The sequence below is a fragment of the Echinococcus granulosus genome (assembly GCF_000524195.1).
Source record: "Echinococcus granulosus chromosome Unknown EG_S00001, whole genome shotgun sequence".
Taxonomy (NCBI): Eukaryota; Metazoa; Platyhelminthes; class Cestoda; order Cyclophyllidea; family Taeniidae; genus Echinococcus; species Echinococcus granulosus.
Genome location: NW_020170381.1, coordinates 1,363,874 through 1,386,700, shown reverse-complemented (window position 1 = coordinate 1,386,700; position 22,827 = coordinate 1,363,874). Strand labels below are relative to the sequence as shown.

At 39.4% G+C, this 22,827-nt stretch overlaps 2 protein-coding genes across 2 annotated transcripts; one reads left to right on the top strand and one right to left on the bottom strand. All coding sequences in view use genetic code 11, as the record gives it.

The window, feature by feature from the left end:
- Nucleotides 1-2,808: 2,808 nt before the first annotated feature.
- On the top strand, nt 2,809-3,885 carry EGR_00160 (ubiquitin C; the record flags this gene model as incomplete). The annotated part of the gene is made up of 1 exon (XM_024489409.1): nt 2,809-3,885. One exon carries the CDS (start codon nt 2,809-2,811, stop codon nt 3,883-3,885), a length of 1,077 nt encoding a protein of 358 aa, XP_024356087.1.
- Nucleotides 3,886-8,884: 4,999 nt separating this feature from the next.
- On the bottom strand, nt 8,885-21,944 carry EGR_00159 (GTPase-activating Rap/Ran-GAP domain-like protein; the record flags this gene model as incomplete). The annotated part of the gene is made up of 22 exons (XM_024489408.1): nt 8,885-9,213; nt 9,559-9,739; nt 9,943-10,061; nt 10,144-10,365; nt 11,300-11,516; nt 11,818-11,990; nt 12,088-12,189; nt 12,422-12,520; nt 13,428-13,505; nt 13,546-13,609; nt 14,274-14,384; nt 15,621-15,733; nt 16,946-17,052; nt 17,612-17,657; nt 18,381-18,495; nt 18,984-19,087; nt 20,485-20,583; nt 20,920-20,995; nt 21,032-21,122; nt 21,163-21,227; nt 21,278-21,396; nt 21,476-21,944. The coding sequence occupies 22 exons, from the start codon at nt 21,942-21,944 to the stop codon at nt 8,885-8,887; spliced, it is 3,099 nt and encodes a 1,032-aa protein (XP_024356086.1).
- Between the last annotated feature and the right edge of the window lie 883 nt (nt 21,945-22,827).

The window sequence follows — 22,827 nt, the reverse complement described above, 5'->3', positions numbered from 1 at the left end:
AGTTTTTTGAACACTGCATGCTCTGCTTTTCAAAACTGTAGGAAGAATCGCTTACTTGAAAGCTTGCGGTGAGATTAGGGTTAGCTTGTTCACTACTACTCCGAGGGGCTTACCAAATTCACTGAGTTCGTCTCCGTTCATATTTAGTTCCAGCTTTTATGAGCTATCCTTTGAGTTTTATTAATGGCATTTTTGGAAACAAGCATTATTTCAAGTTAAACAGCACTATATGGACGGTAGAAGTAGAGAAAGGGTGGATGAATGGTATAATTTAAGATGGTTTCATTCTAAGTCTCCAAAAGCAAACCAAGAATTTATTTTCCTAATGTCACTATTGCTGTTTTTCTTCAGTCTAATTCACAGTCGTAAAGCGTTACTGCACTTTTAGTATTCGCTCAATCGTAGCTCCCATTGCGTTTTTTATTTTGTTAGCATATTGTGTCACACCCACGCAGCTAATTAAAATGCGTTGGCAGCATTACTCACAGATGTTGCCGTCATCATCTTTGAGGCTGAAGCGCACGGTAAAATGACTCATGAAAAGGTCATTCAAAGTTACGATTAATTTTTTGCTACTGGTAAGCCTTTTGATTGAGCTTTTTACGTAGACTCGGTGAGGATGGACAGAGATACCTGGATTGGGTGCAATTGAAAAGTATACATCATTAATTTATGAAAAATTGTGGTTAACGTACTGTTTCAATAGCCACCGAATCCGACTACCCGCCAAATTGTTATGCGTGCATGTCATTCGGTAGGATCTTTACGCCAACGTTTTGAGTTTGCACCGCCTTGGAAATGGAACGAACAGTTGTGAGGTATATTGGCTCATATGATTGCACGCGTGTAAATCACTCTCCGTAATGATGCACTCAGTGAGTGTCTTTTTTAAGTGTATAGAATCCTGCATGTCTGACCACGTTTGCTGTGCCATCAAGTGACTATCAGTGGCCGTAAGATGAGAATCGACTTCTTCCACCCATTATATTGTGGAAGTGACATCTGATTTACTGAATCAGAGGATAACATTATGTCGTTTTAGTTAATCCGTTAATAAGAATTGTCATCGATCGCTTGCTTAATGAGCCATAATACTTACTTAAAGAACATACCAGTAATGTTTTGACAAATAATTTAGCAGAAATACGGAACTTTGTTATGCTTCCAAAGGTCTGGTAGATTTGACGGGTACACTATTCCGAGCGTACGACTATCATTCCTATTTTTCAAGATATTGAGATTTTTCTCTTAGTGAAGATATTTTCAGAATGCCACTGGAACCTTATGAGGGAAATAGTGACGCAGTGTTTCAACAAAATGAAAATGCACCAGCTATGTTAATGAGGTATGAAAAGGATCGCATTCCTGCAAGTTTCTACGCTTCAAGCAGATCAGCACTTTTTCGTAGCTAAAACACAAAATGTGCAACTGATAGAGTAAATACCTGCAAATTAGTGAAAGACAAGGCCTAAACTGTATCTGCTCTGATTAACAATGGTGATTCGTATTTTATATGCGGAAGAAAATCAAGTTTGTGATTAATCGATGACCAACAATTATTATAGTTCTCGTAAAATGATACATTTGAACCTGATTAATCAGGCTGATTGAGATTCAAGAACCCCCTGAAAGAGTGCCTACATTTACATTACAACGTTTTTCTATTGCTTACCACTTTTTAAGTACTGTATATTATAATCGTTCATGACAGATTTTTCTACATGCGCAGTTTTTTGTGAATGAACAGAGTAATGCTCAACTTCATTAATGCCAAATGCGTTCGGCAGTGCAGTATTATTAACATGTCACGAAAGCTGAAATTATTATTAAGTGTGCGTATTTGGTTTTCGGGAATTTCACTCACAATTGGTCCAATTCACTTAAAAATTTGCTTTTTGGAATCGATGTATCCCTAAGAACTGCACTGTTACCCAATAATATACATTTTGAATGCTTCGGGGGTTTCTGAGTTGCTATATCTAATTTGTTTCTTCAAGGATTATTTATAACAGTTCCGAATATTCAGTAAACCTCTATAACGCAGCGCCTCCTTTCCTACCTAAGATCATACTGAGCCATACCCATATGGAGGAAGATTTACTATGAAAGTATGGATGGACTGAGAAGCTATGGGTATGATCGGAAGCTTGTGCCACCGAAAGGTTGGTGAAAATCACGAGGCTAAATGCACAAAGCAAATACCGTTTTGTTACTATTACCCGTTGTTTTAGTATATTGCCATAGGGCACAAAGTGTTGGCTAAATGTGACTTGCGTGATGGGACTTGTCTAGGTAAATTAGAAGTGTTCGAAATCCACACTTAATATGTGACTTCTGAAAGTTGCTGAAAAGTTCTGCGAATCCCACTAGACCCACCTTGTCACTTGAACTCATTTTAATGCTCTCCTGCGAATGCAGAATTGCTAAAAGCAAAGGCGTAGCGTTGTATAACTTAGGGCGCTGTGGTTTTTAGTGGAACCCATGTCTATAATAAGATGAAAGTACCTTTGGTGGAAAAATATGCTAAAATTCATGTGCTTTAGAACAGAGACTAAAAGCCGAGTATTCGAGACAGATGGAGGTGAACTCACGTGCAACTAGTCACTGACGTGTTACTTCTACTGCTATATTAGTTGGTTGTGCTGCGAATAAGCATGCACCCAGCACCCCTAAAATACCATTGGCTGAAGTTCTGAGGAGGATGTGTGTGCATGAATGTGCGCGCAGTTGCTGAGCCTCGATAGCTGCCAGCGAACTCCACCTAGGGTTGCTTCATACAGTTGTGGTTCTATTCATCATTGTGACGCCATGAAGGTAAAGATTGTTCACAACTCGCAGAAACTCTTTAACATTAATGTCACCGAGAAGACGACCATCAAAGACCTGAAGCAGGCCATTAGTCGAAACATCGGCTTGCCACCTGAGGATCAAGTTCTCACTGTTCGTGGAATTTTCCTCGAAGATGAGCATTCTCTTGGCGACTATCGGCTTCCTAAGCCCGATATGGTTGCTCCTATCGTTCTTTACCAACGAGCAAGTTATAGAAAGCCAACATCTATTCGCGTCTCTGTTTCTGCCGACAAAACTGTTTACCTGTCGATCTGTCTAGATTCTAAAGTAAGCGAATTGCGTTCAGCTATTGAGGAGAAGCTGAACATCTCTACGAATGAGACCTCTGAGATGCGCCTTATCTTTGACCATTGGATTCTGGAAGATAGCGAAGTTTTGGAGCATTACGGTATCAAAAAGAATTCATGTATTGTTGTCGCTAGACGTTTTGTTGGTAGTCCTCTTAATGATGCAGAGGAACACTCGAAAAAGTTATCCAGGCAAAGTGATGTGGTACCTAAAATAAGGCTAAATATTATGACTCGTGATGGCGAGGTCTTTGATTTCTCTTTCGTGAAGAAGGTCACGCTCTGTGAAGTTGTTGGAGAGATAGAGAGGAAAACTGGCATTCCCGCGGCGCATCAAATCTTTACTCTACGAGAAGATCTTCCACACGTGACCGATCTGACGAAGAGCCTGGAGGAACTCGGCCTCAACGATGGCGACACAGTGTACCTGGCAGACGCTCGTTCTACTAACAATGAAGTCAAAAGGAACGCGCCACAGAGTCCCAGCAGTACTACGATGGTGCTGCACTTCAGGGACAGGCAAAATGCCTTTTCCATTCCGATGTCCCATGAGGCCACAGTGCAGGATGCGATGGATTCATTGAGAAGGGAGATTAGTGGGAATCCTGGTCCCCTTTGGTTGAAAAACACAGTGGATGGGAATTACATGCAAGACTATGGGACACGGTTGTCTGATCTCGGTCTAAAAGATGGCATGACTATTGAGTATGTGTATCTTCCAGCCAAAACAGAATGGACTTCGAAATGAATTAACGCCTTTGTGTATACTTCCTCATTTAAGTGAACTGCTCTGTAATAAATACCGTTTTGCGATGCTTTTGCTATACGTTATTACTCTAATTATTTACTTTATAGTGGATTTTAGCATACTAAATACACGGTACTTGCGTTTTGCTTTCAGTTCGCCTGACTCCAAATCAGTATATTCACTTTGATAACTTAACTGTGCAGCAATTTTCCAGATTTCTTGAATTTATTTGCTTACAAGTCTTAACTGTATTGGCTGATATACTCTTCATAACAGATATTCCTGATAATTGTCATAACGAATCGAAGAAATAGGTTTTGATGTGGTACCTTCCTCTAACTGGTTTTTTGCGCTTCGTACATACGTCTGAATCTCTATGGTTAAGGATGCATCACTCCAGCTAATAATCAAATAAGTGTTTGCGTATTGTAGCTGGAATTGCATGAGTATTAATTTTCATGCGACTTACTCTCTTTCAAGATGCTTCAACAAGATTTGAAGTCGTCGAAATTTTTAATTTGCCATATTGGTTTTATGTCGAAGGCTGGTTTAAAATGGGCTGGCAAGTAATGCATTTTTCACGGTGGTCCATTACGCGATTGTCACTCCCCTTTCATGACTTTTAGTCCAGTCAGACTTTTTAAATAAAAATCAGCGTATTGATATCGGACATATAATTGAAATACAAGCTGCAGATTTTACTCTCAACAGTTTTTTTGGATCCTAACAATACTTCTCATCCAGAATCTCGAGAAAATATCCTATTTTACCGCGTATAGGGTAAACGTGCAGGCCATCGGTACATCTAAGTATAGTTGTTTATGAACATTAATGCACTACCTAACAGATGACTTCTGTGATACCGGTGATTTTTTGTTGACATTCGGAATGATCACTTGCGAAATATTTTGCGCTAACCCCAAAGGTTTAATCTGGTGGCCGGCAATGGTAGATTTTGACGAGAGGGGGCTCTATGCCGACTACGATCCAGTGACGCACAAGGCGACTCACTATTGGGTGGTGTCTCTCGAACCTCACGTCACGACAGCCAAGCACATTCCTGCTCTTTGTTTGCGGGACTATGTACCTGGAACACTCATCGATGAAACACTTAAGGTAATAATGATTGACAATGGCTACTACAATGCCGCGTAACTATAAACGAGAAAAAGCGGAATATTATTACTGTGCAAAAATTCCTATAAAAATGTGTTTTATAACATACTATCAAGCGTGACAGAGCTTTATTGAACAACCTTTACTACTTCCCCGGGAAACACTTACCAGTGAATTTTGGCTTAACAATAACTTAAAAGCAATTCTGCCCCTCCGAGCAGTTACTACACAGCCATACATTGATGTTAGCTTCACATTTTACATGGAACTAGGAAATCATCTCCTATAATCTAGTTCATTTTTTTCATAATAGCAGTAGTAAGCGCTTGAATCACAAATGCATTATCTAAGATGTGTGTTGACACCTACCATTTCCATCAGATACAGCACAGTCATCTCTTACGCGCCAAATGCTAAATTGCTTCTTGTTGATGATAAGATGATCTCTTTACATGTGGTTTTCTTTTCACGAACGTGGCTTAATCATTCGCAAAGACTACTTATGAGTGCCCCTCGGGTGGTCTTTGCATTTGGCTGCTTCCAAGCACCTCCAATGGGCTAGATGAAACGTCAGCCAGATCCTTGTAGCACTGTTAGGCACCCAATGGCATTTTCTAGGCTTCGAGGCGTAAGCAAAGTGGGGTGCATATATGGCCACTTCGGCGTTTGGTTGCAGGTGAATTTCTACTCATCTTTACTTGACAGTGGGCCGTTTTCATCATGACTATTGGTTCTAATTTATTGTAGGTTTCACATATTCGTCACTTATTCGCTACGTCAGATGTATTCGCTGTTATGAATGAAGCCCCAGGCATAAAGTATATCAAATACCCCAAGTAGATGATCGGCTGAACCCTAAAACTTGTGTGGTCTTCCCCATTGATTATGCTACATATTTGTATCCGCACCACGTTGGCATATTTTAAAGTCAAAATACCCAAGTGAATCATTCGTTTACTTGTCACTTTCGCCAGTGGACGTGCATTCCCAGATTGTTTCACCGTTAGTATGCTCAACTCAATTACGACTGAGTTTCAAAAGCACCTCATCTTTATCAATGTAAACTGACCTTTGTATCATGAAATGCTAGTCTATGTACATTACCGTTTGCCGTATTATCAATGCAAAATGAGCTTTCGAGACTGTAAATGGTTTCATTAACTTAAAAATGCGTATAAATTGCCCTTATAGAAAAGTAAGCATTGGTCGCGAATCGAGAAAGCTATTGAAGCAGCCGAAGATGCTTTAAAATTACCTATCCATGTGAGTCATTCAAATTTTGGTACTCTCTTTTTTAAGTAGAATAGTTGTTGCTATGTCGACCCTTCAGACGCGGATAGAAGGTTACGGGTACAATTACTCCGAAAAAACGCAAAATATTTCCAAAAAAAGTTCTCTTAGTAAACAGCGGAAGAATGAGACACGTCGATTTTCCACCAGAATAAGAAATCAGAAGGGAAACAACTCAAAAAAGGTACCGCCTAGGCATCAAGGTGCGAGAAAATCGTATCAGAAAGCAATCGTGGAGGATGTGAGCATTCCTCTTGTGGAACAGGTACGTATTAACATCCATCTTAATCGCTTTTATTGGCACAATCGTTTATTATGAAAATATCCGTCTAGATATTCTACTATCCATGAACTAACTACACTAGATTTGGAAATTCATTCAGTCATTGCTAATGCGGATTTACTTTGATGTGATTTACAAAAGCGTTATGGTATCCATATTTGGGACAATATTTTGGTTGCGTCCCTGTTCACCTTTGTATCTAATTAAATTTTATCCAGTTCCAGTATTTTTTAGTGACATTGCCGAAGGAATCTGTCTTCTAAGTTAGTTGTCTGCCCACGCTTGTTCGTTTTATTGTCTAAATCATTGGCTGCCGTGGTTTGCCCAACTCCAATTTATGTACTTCAACTAGGACTAAGATCGTGTCTTTTTAAACTGCTACGACTCGTAGCCTTCATGGTTCAAGCATTGAGACTTTTGATTCATGGTTCTCCACCATTGGTTGACTTTTCGACCAGCCTTATGAATAAATAGTTCCGTACTCCAACGGTGCTCACTTCATCAACCTTATTTTTGTGTAACCCTAAACTCAGGTTTAAATATACTCTTGAACGATGGTTTTATCTTTAATAAGCTAATTTCGGGTGACTTAATACTATGCATACTTTAAGCCATCGTTACAACGGATCTGGAATTAAGAGGGAGTGAGTATTGGAGGAACTTTGGTTAAGGGTCTCTGCAGTCTAACTACCCTGACTGCTGGACTTCAGAAAGATGAAATTCTCGTATGGACGGTTGAGTTTCTAAGTTCTCTCCCCTTTCTAGTAGATAAAATCCACTGGCACTAGTCTAACCATCTCAGATGCACTTAGGTGACTCAGTGCAGTAGTGGAAGTTACGTGCTTTCATTCGTAGAATCTAAGTATGAACGAAATAATGGCCGTACATTGAGACGTCGGTTTACTTCAAATATGCACGTCTTTGTCTTGTTTCAGTGCTTAAAATAACTGAAATCGCCCTCTTTTCCCTTAAGGCAGTCCTTAAAAGACCTCGGAAAATCCCCTCGGCGCACCAAGTTAGCAGGGCATTTCTTCCTCAAGGAGTCCCTCCTAACTCCGGTGGAAGATCGACCATTCAGGAGCCATTGCAAGGCGAAACTTTTTTTGATTTTCCAAACTGCTTTTTGAAATGTATTCCAACAACCTCAACTCAAAAGACCAGTTCGGAAAACTCCAACAGTCATTTCGCGCACACCTCTGGCTCACCGAAAATGATTTTTTACGAGCAATTTTTGAAAAAAAATTTTCCTGGTTGTACCCGATCAAGGGAGGGAAGGAACTCTGGCAGTTACGAGTCAACCGCTGAGGAATCAATAAAGTCTAGAACGTTTTGCATACATGATAGCTGTTTCAACAAGGAATTGATTTCTACGACTTCATTACGAGGAATTCTTTCGAAGGATTTGAATGGTACCATCTTACTCCTTGTTAGTGCATCGGTGATTACACTTGATTTAGGTCACAAAAGATCAAACTCAATGGTCAATTTCATCAAAAGTGCCATCAAATCGAAATTGGAAGGAAGGGCATCCATGATCAGGCAATTGAGCGTAATAATTACAAATTTGCCTTTTCATCTCCAGCTAAAACCTGTAGAATGTCATACACACGCTTTCAAGTAAAATCTCGCAGTTTATTACTTAACGTTCTGATTAATACTGTCAATGTTTTTTGCAAATTTCTCATTCAGAATTCGTTCGGCGCTCTTGAAACAGTTGTGCAATATAAGCTCATTTTGCAGAGCATGATGGTGGCATATGTCCAGAATAATCATAGTAAAACAAAACTTCGAACCTTTTCAGCATCTACAAAAATGAATTTTTCCAGGATACTTTTTTCCCAAATTGTATCTCATAAGATCTTGTCTATTTATGGGCAAAATTCTGACACAAATATACCTGTATGGTAGGATAACAGAACTTGATGTTAAGAGTATGCTATGCAAATTCAACAATAGTTAATGCTTGAGACAATTATTAACCCTGTAATTAAACCATTCCCCAGTCCCCTGCCTTATAGTCTGGTTTTTTTCGGGACCCATTTTATTAGTAAATAGGGTCTATTTTTTAATGTACTAGACTAAAGACATTGTCTCGAGAAACCTTTTGTCCTCGGGTTTGAAAGGATAATGAGAAATATCATGAACCCGTTGGCTGTAAATGAGTAGTTGGGTTTATTCAAGCTGATGTTTTATCACCCATGGCGAGATGCGTGATAGACGGACTGTTTGCTCGCGGTGAAATGACACGTTGTTCCATGTTTTTAGCACCCAGATGTACTCGTTTTTACAAAGTTCGCTTAGGAAGGTCACTCATGAAGGGGAAAGCGGGAAAAATTGCAGTGTTTCTGGTGTATCACGGAAGTCACGTATCTTTTCGAGCACTTTGACTGGGTTAGGGGACTCACAACTGCCCCTATCGGGACTGCCGTCGTAGTGTCGACCAGTTAGCGTCTCTAGAGAAATGCAGTATATGTAGCGGGCGAGATGATGTTGGCTTCCACTGCTATCCGACGACGAGCCCATGGTCAGACAAGCCGAAGATGCGTAACCCGTAGTTTCCTGGACGTCGCTTTGCTGCGTTGGAGAAAGCACAAAATTGCTTCCCCCTGGATAGCCAACCACACTCTCGTTGCTGGTTACTAAAAAATAATATTTTTTGATATTCTAGCGAAATAGCATGGTCTCATCGCTGACCAGATCCCACAATGCACTCTAATATTCAAAGTCAAGATCAGTTAAATTTTAGCATTGGAGTCGGATATGATTATCTAGGAGGTTCAGACAGATAAAAAGTGGCGTCTCGTTCTTTTGGCGGAAATATGCGTAATTAATTCAATGGGATTTGAAATTTTGTTTGATTATCTACATTCCCCAAACGAAAGCCATGTACGAGGCAGGGCGCTTGAGAGCATGTGCTCAGTAAAAAGGGTTTAAAAGGGGGTCGGCATTTTGATAGAATCCTTAGCAGAAAGGACAAAACTCACTAGCATTAGATTTCCTGCTTCTACTTGGACTCCCACTGCGTTGAGGGGGGGTCGCCTGTCGTGGATGCACTAGCGGGGATTCGAGAGTCTGCAAGGAGTGCAGGTGCGGTGATTGGCATAGATCACCTGAGAGGATGCTTTGGTGAAGCGCTTCCGAACTCGAAGCAAAGTATATGTCTTGCTGTGGATACAAAAAGCAGTGGCTTACTACGCTTCTCAGTTTATTTAGCCGAAACCGGGGATTGCTTCAAAGAAAGGAACAGTGCAGCGTGTCCAAATTATGTTTTTTTTTGCCACAAGCATTCAGAAGTTGATTGACGGAATCCAACATTAGTTTACGGGACTGTGTTGTAAATTGCTTTGAAATAGAAAAATCAGACTTACCTTAGATGAGAGGAGAAGACAGTTAGGAACTGTCATTGTATGGACTAGACTTCCATTCATTAGGAGACGAAACTCAACGGCACTCTCTGTAAAACCCAGAATGTATGGCGGCGCAAGAACTATGCAAAGAAAGGTATGGTGAAGTGAGTTTATTCCGTCATTCAATGCACGAATTTAGTTTCTATGGATGTGAGCTGTTACCAATATGCTTTGGTTCGAAGTTCCACGAGAAGTTGTAGTCAGTAGTGGCAGCTGTTTGAACACGGCTACTAGTGACAGGAGACTTAATTGCCGAGCTGGTAGTGCTAAATCCCTCGGCAAATTGATGCTCCATCCCTTCGAGAGACGAGCAAGTATTGAATATGTCTGAATGGTTATGGAATAGCAAGGACCTCTTCGTGATCCTCTGCAGGTAACAGTTGCCTGATTGTGAATAAATTTAAAGGAACAATAGTACAATGTATACTGGTGGTTGTGTCGGAGTTCTTTGGAGCTCCATTACAACCCAGTACACTATCGCAAAAGTACAATAATAATGAGCTGACAAATGCAAATATTGAAGTAACTAATCAACATGTGCTTCGATGTGTTTGCTCTCCCACGAAACTTTCTGCGACAACTAGAATCAAAAGGTATCAATAATTGTTCGTCCAAATTGCATCCGTAAAGGAAGCAGCACTATTAATACAGCTATCTAATTCTTTATGCAGACAAACTTCTACTTTATGTAGGGATAACTAGTGTAAAGCACTTTATGGTTTTTCGAGCATGGTGTTCTGCATTAAAGTCCCCTCAAATCTGCAAATTCTCTGAAAACAATAACGTCCGCCATATCACGCACCCTTTGGAGGAAAATAGAAACTTCACAATTTTGCGTCCGTGTCTATGCTCCCTAAACACGGAAGCATTTTCGCAAGTAATCAGCAATTCTTGAAAATGCAACTTCATAGAATTTGCGCAACCTTTTTTCTTCAATAAACAACTGCGGTTCATGTTTGCTCTCTGGAATTTCCTAAAAATTATTTTATGAAAGCCTCTAAAGGTTTAGACAGTAGCTAGCTGTGCTGAGTACTACTAAATCATTTTGATGCTTTCGTTGTTCTCTGCAAGGAAACCCTCATTGTACTCCATACTACACAATTCCCCCAGTTGTTTCATTTGTGAAGAGACACGCAAATACCCATTTTAGCCATGTGCGCTTTTGTAAGTTAATTCCGCCAAATTATGGCACATGGAATGTGAAACAAATACACTGGACAAAGGATACACTTCATTGAAATGTTAAGGTGGGTTTTTATGAAAGGATTAAATGTTGGTGTACTAAAATTTCTAATTTTTGCTAGTTTGATGTTCTTACGATTAAAGCAAAGGAGGAGCTCTAAATCATCGTCCGAGCGTATCTCCACCACAGCAACAGCCTGGTTTTTAACGTTTTCGGTCCGATAGAGGTGGAGCGTCTCGCCAGTGCGTTCGTCCAGCAGATCGAATTGGTTACGGTAGCCGGCGCAAATACGGCCGCCCATGTTGCTGTCAAGCATGCTTAGCACTTGAACTGCCTCGCTTGTGGGAATTTCCTAAGAAAATGAAAAATTCTGGTAGTTATAGGAAAAACCATTTAGCATCATCTCTTGTTTAGCATGAAATTTTGTCACTACAATGGATTTTGGAGTTGATAACACTATGCGAAAAGATTTGAAGGGGGCGCATTCTTTTGGTGAAAACTAATTATTTGAAGGAGCTGGAGATAGGTTTACTATTCAATGCAAACGTTGTATCCCAAGATTCGGGATGTGCGCTGGCGACTGCACGTTTTGCATGACTCTCTCATGTTAATGCCGATGCAAGGGAAGAGCAGCCAAATCTCGGTGCACTTACGCGAACGAAAACAAAGCGAGCTGAAAGCTCAGAGTAGGTGAATTGATTCCACGAGGATAACGACCTGCCGGTGATCTCCACTTGCCATTGGTAAATGAGGAGTCGTTTACCAACGGCAAACACTAGCCGTAGCGGCCTCGTTGCTGAAGTACTCGTTGAGAATATGTGACAACCTATGGTGAGCAGGAATGTTTTGTTTGCAAAAAGATGTTGCTACTGAGAAATATGCTTATGCATTCAAGTTGCTTGCAAAATAGTCAATTGCTTTACCCCTTGACCGGTCCAACATGTGCTTTTTCACCAGAACACGATCGATGACCTCCGCGAGAGGCAAATCGCTCAGCTGTAGCACAGAGATACGAGACTCTCGACCTGAATAAGACAACTTTTGTCAAAGAACTGGTCGTAATTGGCTTAGCGAATTAATACAATCTTTCTATAAAAGAGTCACGATAAAAGTTAGTGCAGCAACCAGGTATCGCTCGAAACAAAACGTCAAACACAAAAAGGAACAAGCTAGTACCAATCTACTTATTAGTAGAACTTTACTAAAGGGATTCACTCCTATTTTATACTCATTAGATGGATAAAGGGTTGGTGGTACCTTTGTCGTACCGGATGATCATGACACCGAAAGATTCTGCCACCTTGATCTGCTTCACGTCAACGCTCTTGTCAATGAGAAGAAGAGGCTGCTGGTGTTCTACAATATATGTGGCCGAAAAGAACCTGCTATGTGCAGATGTCCATTAATAACTACCGTGGAAAGTCTAAAAGTCCTTCGGTTGTCAATATAAAGATTAGCCCTATGGGGACCAGATAAGCTGCACAGGTAATGCGGGTTGGTGTACTTGCTAACATCAAGAAAGCTAAGTACCATTTCAAAAACGATCAACTGAGTCTATATTAGTATCGTAAGTACAACATTGCCTTATGTCGAATCACTGTTACTGATATAAGTAGCACGCTGGGATGAGCCTCAAACTCAACCAGCATGAGTAGCTGAAATACGCATTTTCGACAAGCCAAAACTACAGCCAGCCTTTGGATGGAGGCCCAAGATTTCGGTAACGAATATGGCATACTGTGGAATGCCTAGAGCACTGCCGTGAGTCCAAATTTGAACATTTATTTGACAGTTCCAATGCCAAGATAGCGACCTGCTATTATGAAGTCTGAGCAAGCTCTCTCCCCTTTTAATCCTAGGACCATGTAAAATTGATAATTAGCTTATTGGAGGTGGGCAAACCTTAAGACAGTAGACATAGATTGAGATTAAACAGACTGGAGTGGTTAAAAGTTATCTCCAAGTTATTCCAAATTTAGGGTCCAGTACACTACACCTTATTGTGTTTAAAAATGGAACCACTGCCAGTGAACATTGATTTAAAAACTGTGAAAAGTATGGAAATGGTGGGAGTATTCGAATGAAGATCAGCATTTAAGGATGTCTTGTATGCCTTACGGTGATGTTCTTACTCGTAGGAAAGAAATTTAATTCACAATTGGACTAAATCAAGATCGTAATAGCACAACTTAGCGTTGCCGTAAGAAGTGGCTGCATTTAGTGTCATTAAGCCAGGAGTTATGAGGAGTCCATATGAGTTTACCTTCAAGAGCGTAGACACCACCATCAACACAGGCCAGCAGGACTTTTCCTGCAACGTAAAAAGGCTCCATATGATGGCCTAGATAATAGATATGGCGAAAGTAGCTGAAAAATCTCACCCCAAGTGTCACCACTGGCGATGTCAGCATGCGCTTTAATATGCAAGCGTCTAGGCTGCCATGGCTAGAGATCATGAAAGTACAAAACAGACGAAGTAATAACAACCCTAACAAGTCGAAAAGTAGACCTGATTTTTGCTTCCAATGCAAGAGGGTTTCTTTAAGAAGAACTGCACAAGCAAATTTGGACGTACACTAGCATGTATACAATTAAACAGCCTTATTTCAAACCACGTTACGACAATGTCCAAATGTCTACTAGCTAGATACCTTTCATATAATTACTGAGACTTGTACGCGGATGTGCTTTAAACCTGGACAAAGGACGTTCACAAAAGAGAGAAATCATACTATATGTTTCGATATTCCCGTAGTGATACAACTTGTCGGTGCATCGCCACGAATAATTGTGTTTAGTTTCAGCATCTAAATTTGATGTAAAAAAACAGCATTCAATATTGAAGTTAAGATGTTGGATCCGGTTTCCTAGAAATCTAAAAAATCTTATAAACCAATGCTAAACTTGTAAAACAAGGCTATGAGCACCGATAGCGATTTTGATAATCTGAGAGAGTTACTCGTCATAGCAATGTTTACATAATCTTGATATGAATACTGCATTGACTTCCGGTATACAATTTTGCTCTAATAAGAGCACAACATAAAGATCATGTACAACAATCATTGACAACTTAAAATCATTTTACAAGGAAAATTTAGAGCATTACCTGTCCGAATCGAATAAAGGCGTCGTTTCGATTATGGTCTTTGGCAGACGGTGAACCCTCCGTTGAGTCTTGAACTATCTCACTGAAGGCTCTGCGGTAAGGGCCATTCGTCTGTGAGTAAAACAGCGTAAATACATGCGTGCACTTAACCTCATTAAAAGTCAACGATTCTAATATTATTGTGCTTGTTAGGTTTGTTATTACAGCTGAAGGGGTGTGGTTATTATCGGTGTTGGATTAAATGAACGGCCACGAGTAAATGCCAATAGTAGTGCTTTGTGTAAAGGTAAGACCGTCTTTACACCAACCCTCAACACCATTTATTTTGATCTTTCTACTACTTGTTTTGAGTATGATGAAACATTTACTTCAGAGTACAAAATTGTAAGTTCTGGTTTGGGTTGCCATTTGAGTAATCAGTATTTGGAAATGAAAATGCATATACAGCCGCATTTTATTTTTCCCATTTTACTGAACTTAATATAAAAGCATCACACACGACAGTGCTCTTATGGCCAGTAAAATTTAATTGTTATTCACACACAAATGAGGCAAAGTAATGAGCATAAGGCTTAAGAAGAACTAACGTAAAATCACTTAATTTAGGTGAGAGATTTCTCACAAGACTAACACTACAACTGATGGCTTAAGTTAAATCACCGCAAATTCATCGCCATGATGCCTTTACAGTAGTTGCAGTATGAAATCTTGAAACCACAGGTCGTTGCTAAGACGTGGGTGAATAATACTGTCATCGCAAATGGAAACGGAGTGGGATTAGGACTACAGATCCAAATTAAGAGTAAGGCATAAATTTGATGCTACAAATGAGAAAATGACATAATTTACACAATATCATGGAATATGTATGGAAACTTTATTAACTGAAGTCGTCGTCCGCGCAAAAAGACATGGCTAGTGGTGCATGTATCACCTTATCGGCAATCCTACTAAATCGACAGGGCAAACACCTACTCATAACAATGTAAATAATAAAACAGTTGAAGTCAGTAGTGAAAAAGTGAAGTCAACTGATAACTCATCAGATTCTGTTCAATTAAATTCGATCAATAGGAAATAGGCTTATACTGCGTGGGTAAGGCTTACGCGCTTTCCAAATTCGCAAAATCTTTAGTCTCGAGAAGTGTTAATTTGAAGATTTTATTTTTTTACGCACAAGTAGTTTAGTGGGTAATATTACTCAGTGTACCTCTAAAGATCTTACCTCGCAACTACCAAATTACCCTAATATTATGACTCAGACAATTTCATATACTAAACAGTAGGCTTTATAATACCCAGTTAAGGACGCCACGATTCAATTATTTCGGAACAATAACAACGTACATTGTTCTCAAAGCCGTATTTCTCAAGAATGTTATTCAATAGCATTTCCGATGTGCGTATTCTTTTTTGTGCAAATACAGGCGAATGAAAAGCCGCTTTTTCCCCGTTGATCACTAGAAGTAGAAATAGTGCAAAGCGCCGAGCAAAATTATATGGGGAAATACTTATTCCCATTCACGCAGTGTTTGTTAGAGCAACAGTCCATGTGCAAAATGCAGGATAGCAACAAAGGTCATTGAAGTCAACAGTGCTTATTGAAAATAAATTTCACATTAGAAAGAAAGAAGAAAAATTCTTTCCCATTACAAAGACCCCCTTTTCGGAATGTTCTTATCCTCGACATCCAGTCTGGACAATATTCTACGTTGAGTTAAGGGGAAGCGAGCATTGCCTAAGTCTCTCAAAAACAATTTTAAATAACGAACGCTTACTTTAAAGAGGAAATTTCTCAAATATTGCAAACACTCTTTAGGGTGTTTTGGCATATAAGTGTGGAGAATCGAAATGAAGTTTAACAAATCTGAAAGTTCTCATGAAGCACATAAAACAAACGAGGTGAGTTGAACAATACTATGACCTTAAGGGAGATTGCTAGTACTGCGCAAGACAGTCTAAGTTCCAGAAAATAAAGCAGTTTTAGTATGCTGAAGCTGTTGGTTAATTGACAGTTTGCTTGAATTTTATGGAGTGATTTTCTGTTGGAATAGAGACAGTATTGTTCGATGAGTCCAATTTTCAAATCGGATGAATGGAGAAAAACATTCGCTAATTGTGCCTTCAAATAGTAGAAAAAGAGTATCCCGCTTAAATTCCTACAGAGTACAAAAAGGTAACAGGCAGACTCTGCGAGAAACTAGATGCATTACCATCATTTGAGAATTAGGTTTTTTCTGAGCCAAGTCCTATCAGATAATCGAAAAAGTAATACAAAAGTCCGAACAAAATTGTTGGCCACGAAAAAATTGTTTAAATAACCCTTAGCATGCTATTCTTTTCGATTCTGCGTTAATGTAAGTATGAAATTTCGTAAATATATGCGCATACTAGTGTTTAGCCAGAAAACGCAGCCATTCAGTCTTCATACAGACTGAAATTGAATAAAATGCTACCAATATAGTTATTTGCTTAGTCGATCTTCTGAAATTATTGCAAATCGTTCTAAGGGCCTTGACATTTAAGCCAAAGGCACAAAGTGGAGCACCCAATTGGATTTCGATTAGACACACCAAATGACGCAGCACTGAGCTAATTGCCGATGCTAGCTATTGAGGATTCTTCATTTGTATTTTACTCACTGCGGAGAAGCTGTACAGGTGGTTACTTACGTTTCACAAGTAGAAAGTGGCGCAATTCCTCATGGTCCGTGAATTCTCGAGAAGTCGGTATTGTTGGACCAAAGTAGGGCACTGACTCTTCAGAGAATACCGATAGTCTGAAACATTTTGTCACGCTAATTCAAAACAATGCTAAAATTCGCATTGTGCCATATGAAAGATGAGTGGCGCCACTAACAGTCTCCCAGAAAAAAGCACAAATATGCATGCCATCACCCCCTATCAATCAAAGAATTAACGAAATTAATATTTCATAATTAGGCAACCACCCTGAAAGAGGAATATATCTTTTGTCTTCGTGATTTAGTGTGAGAAATAATGCATCAAACTCACTCCACTTTTCATAAAAATGTATTTCGTAAAACCAGCTAGTGCTAATTTAATTAAAAAACAATACAAAAATACACCTATAGTAATGTGATGATCGGGTTTAATTTACTTAGGGTGTGTGTAATGTATTCAAAGATCTATTACCACTGAGTAGAACACTTAAGATTTTGTGGCCGACCTTTTACAGGTACAGTTTTGCATGATTAAAGCTACTTCAGTATTCCACTTTAATCCCTGCTTCCAGTATGATGGCTGCGTAACCCGAAACGCCGTTAAAGTGGAGATGAGACTGCACGATATATGAAGTGAAAATTTCATATTACGTACCTGTATGCATTCGTGCGTTTATTGTAGGTAATGATGGCGAAAATGTCTGAAACGCGGGAGTTAAGGGGAAAACCAGACACCTTAACAATGATAAATAAAAGCAATAAGAAAAAGCTAGACCTACTTTTCAAAAATTTGGAATTAATAATGCCGATTTCAAAAGATTAAGCTACTTCACCACCGATAACAGGGAAAAATTACGCACATTCAAGAGTGGTGCGCGGTAAACTGTACGGAATTGATTAACATGCTTAAATTGTAGCTTCAGGCGAAATCAAAGACGTTAACATGATCAAGTCTTAGGAAATTAAGGCATCGTTGGCAAAAATACAACTGGAATTAAGAAATAGTGCCCATAGTTAGTCAGAGTGGTTGTATTTTAGTACGCAAATAATTCAATGCAAGAGATAATTTATAATTGCAGTATATTCTAAATGCCGATGGCGAGTGAACTACCTTTAATAAGTAAATTTGAATGTCACCAACAAACGTGAGATTAATGCGAAGGTAACTGCTATGACCCCACTTTAATTCGTCGTAAATACACAATATAAATAATTCCACAAACTAATATGCTTAATGTCTGGACCGGGACGTAACGCCTAATGCTCAATTATGGGACGTGAGCAGAGTCCAACTGGGCGGGCGCACATTTTAATGAGACCGCGTTAAACGAAACCGGCTCTTAAGTGTTGAAGCTCCCAATAACTTTTCTGATTAGTGCGTAAGACAAATTACAACTAAGCTAGTTAGTATTATCAAAGGATACGAGTAAAGTGTGTTTTCATCATGGAAGGTTTCCATAACAATGGCTTTTCCACATCGCTTGCGTCATAAAATATGATATTCACGATGTCATTCCCGATGTGACGTTTTCTTTCAATCTAAATAAATAAAAAAATCACAGAAAGAGGTCAATGGCTCTGATGCGTTCATGGAAGCCAACACCTACAGCTTACCAATAGCCTATATTAATTAAGTGGGTACAATTGTTAAATTGAAGCAGCGTAATAGGTTTAAATGTCAGATAATCATTTTTATATCACAAAAAATTATGAATAACATTCCACTTGAGTACTTTCGGGACCCAAGAAATCATAAACAATATAAAAAAATTAAGAATTTTGCATCTACACTAGTCTCAAATCTTTTAATAAACTGGAACACATTAAACAAAACTCAACCCGATAATTCGTAAGCTAAGAATGGATTTACGGTGGCATTACAGGGGTCAATCTAAGAAATAATATCTTCCCCAATTTGTTCTATATTGCTTTTGTATCACTTATTAGGCAGCAAATGCTTGACATATGGTCGGAGGCATCTGCGATTACGCACTATTAAATAACTGTGAATAACAGTAAGAACTGACCTGTTGACGATTGTCCGTTGAAATAGGAAGTAAAGTGGAAACATGAAACATTATTTCATGGCCTTCATATATCGTGTATATTGACTCAGTGCCAGTTGTTTCGGCTAAAGTTAGAAATGGCGGCAAATAATGGATTTTTGGATTATTTGTGAAAATTTATGGATTGAACGTAAAAAATAAATGATTTTTCGATTACTCAATGAATCCAAATTGAAAAAAACTCTGTGATCTTCATAAAGCATGACAGACACAGCCCATTCGATTGCGATTACCCAGGTAAACCTCTTAGCACCTGTTCACGTGTTGGCCAGTGTTGTGCTGCTGAAGGTGATTACAGTATAAAGTCAATTTCTCGATCAGACTACCGCATTTTCTGCATTCGGCCACTGTTGTTAACACCTTGCCTCAGTGACTCGACAAACAGTAACAGCCCTCCCTTCTGTATGGGTCGTTTGTTAACCACAACAGACCCAACAACACCACTATTGGGCAAATTAATGCAGGCTTAAAAGTTTCGATTGAATGAATGCTTAGTACTAAATTGGGGTTCTCACAAAGATTAAAAATGAGTTTTAATTGTAGAGAACCAAATTTGTCTTTTTATATGGCTTTACAGGACAGAAGGTTGTCTTCAGCTATGAAAGTGTTAAGGGGATAGGGTAATTTTTTTAGGAGTAACATTCAACTCCGTAGGAGAATCAGTACAAAGCTATCTGAACTGAAGCGGTTCTACAAATTCAAACTGGCGTAAATGAGGAACGATTACAACACTAGGAAAAAGCAATTCATCATTTATTTCTTTATTAAAACGTATTATGATTTTGCAGATTGGTGCTTTCTTGATGAATTTAAACGCATTTTTACTGAAGGTAGCAATCTACGTTTCAGGGCTAAAATTATTTCCAGACTCATAACATTCACTGTCAATCACCCTCAATTTTGAAATAGGAATACTCTCAGGCAAGATCATCCGGGGTTTTAAGCGTCTAATAAATTACTAGTGTATACTGGAAAGGGAAGAGTCAGTTACTAACAAATTACCGTGCGATCTAAACATCCATAAAATGGCCTCTCCAGTAATCTGCCAAAAGTGATATTTAGGCAATATGATTTGCTAGTTAGATAATACAGTTGGCGCCCATCACAAAATTAGGGATCCTTTGCATAAAATTGCACCCCAATCTATTTTGATGACAAGTAATATATGTATTATCGGGAAAATTGCCTGACAAGGTTAATTACTCGAGGTAAATTAGGCATTTTTAACCATGAAGACATGAAACCATACATGTTACGTCAATACGGCATGCAACCCAGCGCTGCTCAAGGACGCGCGGAAAATAACAGCCTAAATCGTAAAGGCAGTTTGACAGTTATCTGTTACAAAATCAGGGGCTGGCGAGCTTGATTTTGAAGAAATGATGATAGTGAAACTCATGACAGGCCTCACTGGTAAAACTGGCAAAGGGGGTTTCAAATTCAGTATAACGAACAAACTCACTTTTTGCATCAAGGCCACCCTTGAAGCGATCCCAGTTCTTCAAAGCTATTCTATCCCCAAGAAGTCTCAGGAATGCCTGATACTGTGGACTTCCCTCTTCTAAAAGACCAGTCAACCGAATTAATTGGAATAAAAAATAGAGAAAAAAGGAATTCATTTAGGTTTTGACGAATTTAAACCGATTAAATCAGTTCCATACGTAAAGCACAACATTCCTAGATTTCTTTATTTGTTCAAATAAGAGCAGAGTTTCAAGTTTGACCTCGCATTGAAGTAACAAGAGCGTCAATTAAGAATCATCGAACAATAACTTCCTGCCATAATTTGCCTATAAGTGTTATACTACACCTTCCAGAACCTTCAGTAGAGAATAATGTATTAACATATGTAGACTGACATGACCCGTTCCAGTCCATACATGAAACGTGTTCTTACCATTATTGTACATCTCCTCATCTAATGTTTGTCCCTCTTTACAATACAAAACTCCGAATTTGAAATTTACTGATCCCTAAAAAGGAATGAGCTGTAAATGGTGCCAGCATACCTCCTGTTCCTCTAGAGTAAGAACCTCTTTCTGCACTTCATGGTGGAGGATTTCTTTCAGGCCTTTTTCAAGTCTGTAGATGTCAAAGAGACTAATGTATTAGATTAAGAAACGGAAAGTAGAAAAAGTACCAAAGGATCTTCTTGGGCGAAACTGAACTTGCGAAACTGTTGGAAATGCAAAGCTTTTGGCTTCCCTGCAACCAAGGCGATAAATAAATGCAGAAGTGAAAAGTGACTATCTTACAAACTTTGTCCACAATATTGCGCGATACTGACGAAGGCCCTCAGCTTCAAATTCCGATTTTACTATCGCCAAAAGTAGTGGATCTTTCTCCGATATGTTACCGCAGTAAATGTGGTGAGCTGATATCGTATGAAATCAAAAAGTTTGTAGAAAAAATAGGGATGTATGAAATTAATAAAAAGCCTTATAGGGAATCACCTTTTCCCAGGAAATATTTGAAGTACCACCTTGTCTCTCGTTCTGGATTTTCGAGGTGGACAGGTCCACCACTAGCCAACGTATTCTTTTTTCTCAGCATGCGCAGCATGTGAATGGGTGGAGAGAAGATCGGCTCTACGCCCGTGATGCCCTCGTTGGGCGCCGAGGAGCTGTGTAGCTTCCTGAGTGCGGGGGATGGCGTGGCAGCGTTTTGCGCTCCACCGCTGGAGAGGAGGTTGATGCTCGGGCAGCTCTCCTGGAGGGTAGAACAATTCAATAAAAAGCCCCTAGAGTCGACAGTTGCGGGACCAGAGAAGAACCATTGGGTCGGACGCCAGGAGGAGGAAGAAGTTGATGGGACATCAATACTCGCATTATGACCAGGAGCAGAAGCCGTCGGCGGAAGAAATATGTGAACCCCGGGCTCGAGGCGGAAGCGGCCGGCGTTGTTACGGTAGATATACGCCATTCACGGGCATTCAGATAACATGCCCTTAGATTGCAATTCGGATCTTTCCAACATAGGATGTGCCACTGAAATAGGCGATAGAGACACTACAACTCGCCATTATACGCTTTAAGAACGAGGCTTTGATGATACAGAAAATACTATGTCTGCACAAAACATCTTAAACCATGAACGAGATACACAATTCCGGACTTCGCATATTATATTGGCTGTTTGATCGAAACAAACTAAGGATTATGCTTTTTTACATTAACAATATCCATCAAAACCACGATTGTCACTGACTTCTCAATCGATGATTTGTTTATGACTATCATCATGTCCTCAAAAATAGCCGTCAGTAGTCTTTAATCAACACCTTTCCGTTCATAAGTTTTTACCAAAATCCGACTGTTCCATAAGCGCGTTGCAAACATAGTCGCAAACTACAAGTCTACTGCAGGATAGTTACACCACGTTCGAACCTCATTATTAGGAACCATTAAATACTTTTACTATTGCATTAATATATTTAAAAGAAATCAAATGCATGCTGCCCCATCACAAATTCCGTAATTCCAAAGGAGTTTGCAAATTCAAAATGATCAATAACTTAGAGACGTTAAGTTTACAGATGATTTATTTAACATGGAACCTTGAAAAAAGGGGGTGGCATTGTTTAAGGGTCAGCCAGCATTCATGTATGGCTGCATAAAGATATTTAAGGTCAACTTTATTATTTTTGTAAGTAATTTAGGCTGTTCGACATCCTCTCCTGCCTTAAAATAAACATGCACTGATGCAGTATGTACGTGGTAGCAACGGATGAAGGCAATGTAAAAATGCAAAAGTCTTAAAAACCCGACACCGCCATGGTATAATCAAGGCAGGATTTACGCTGAAA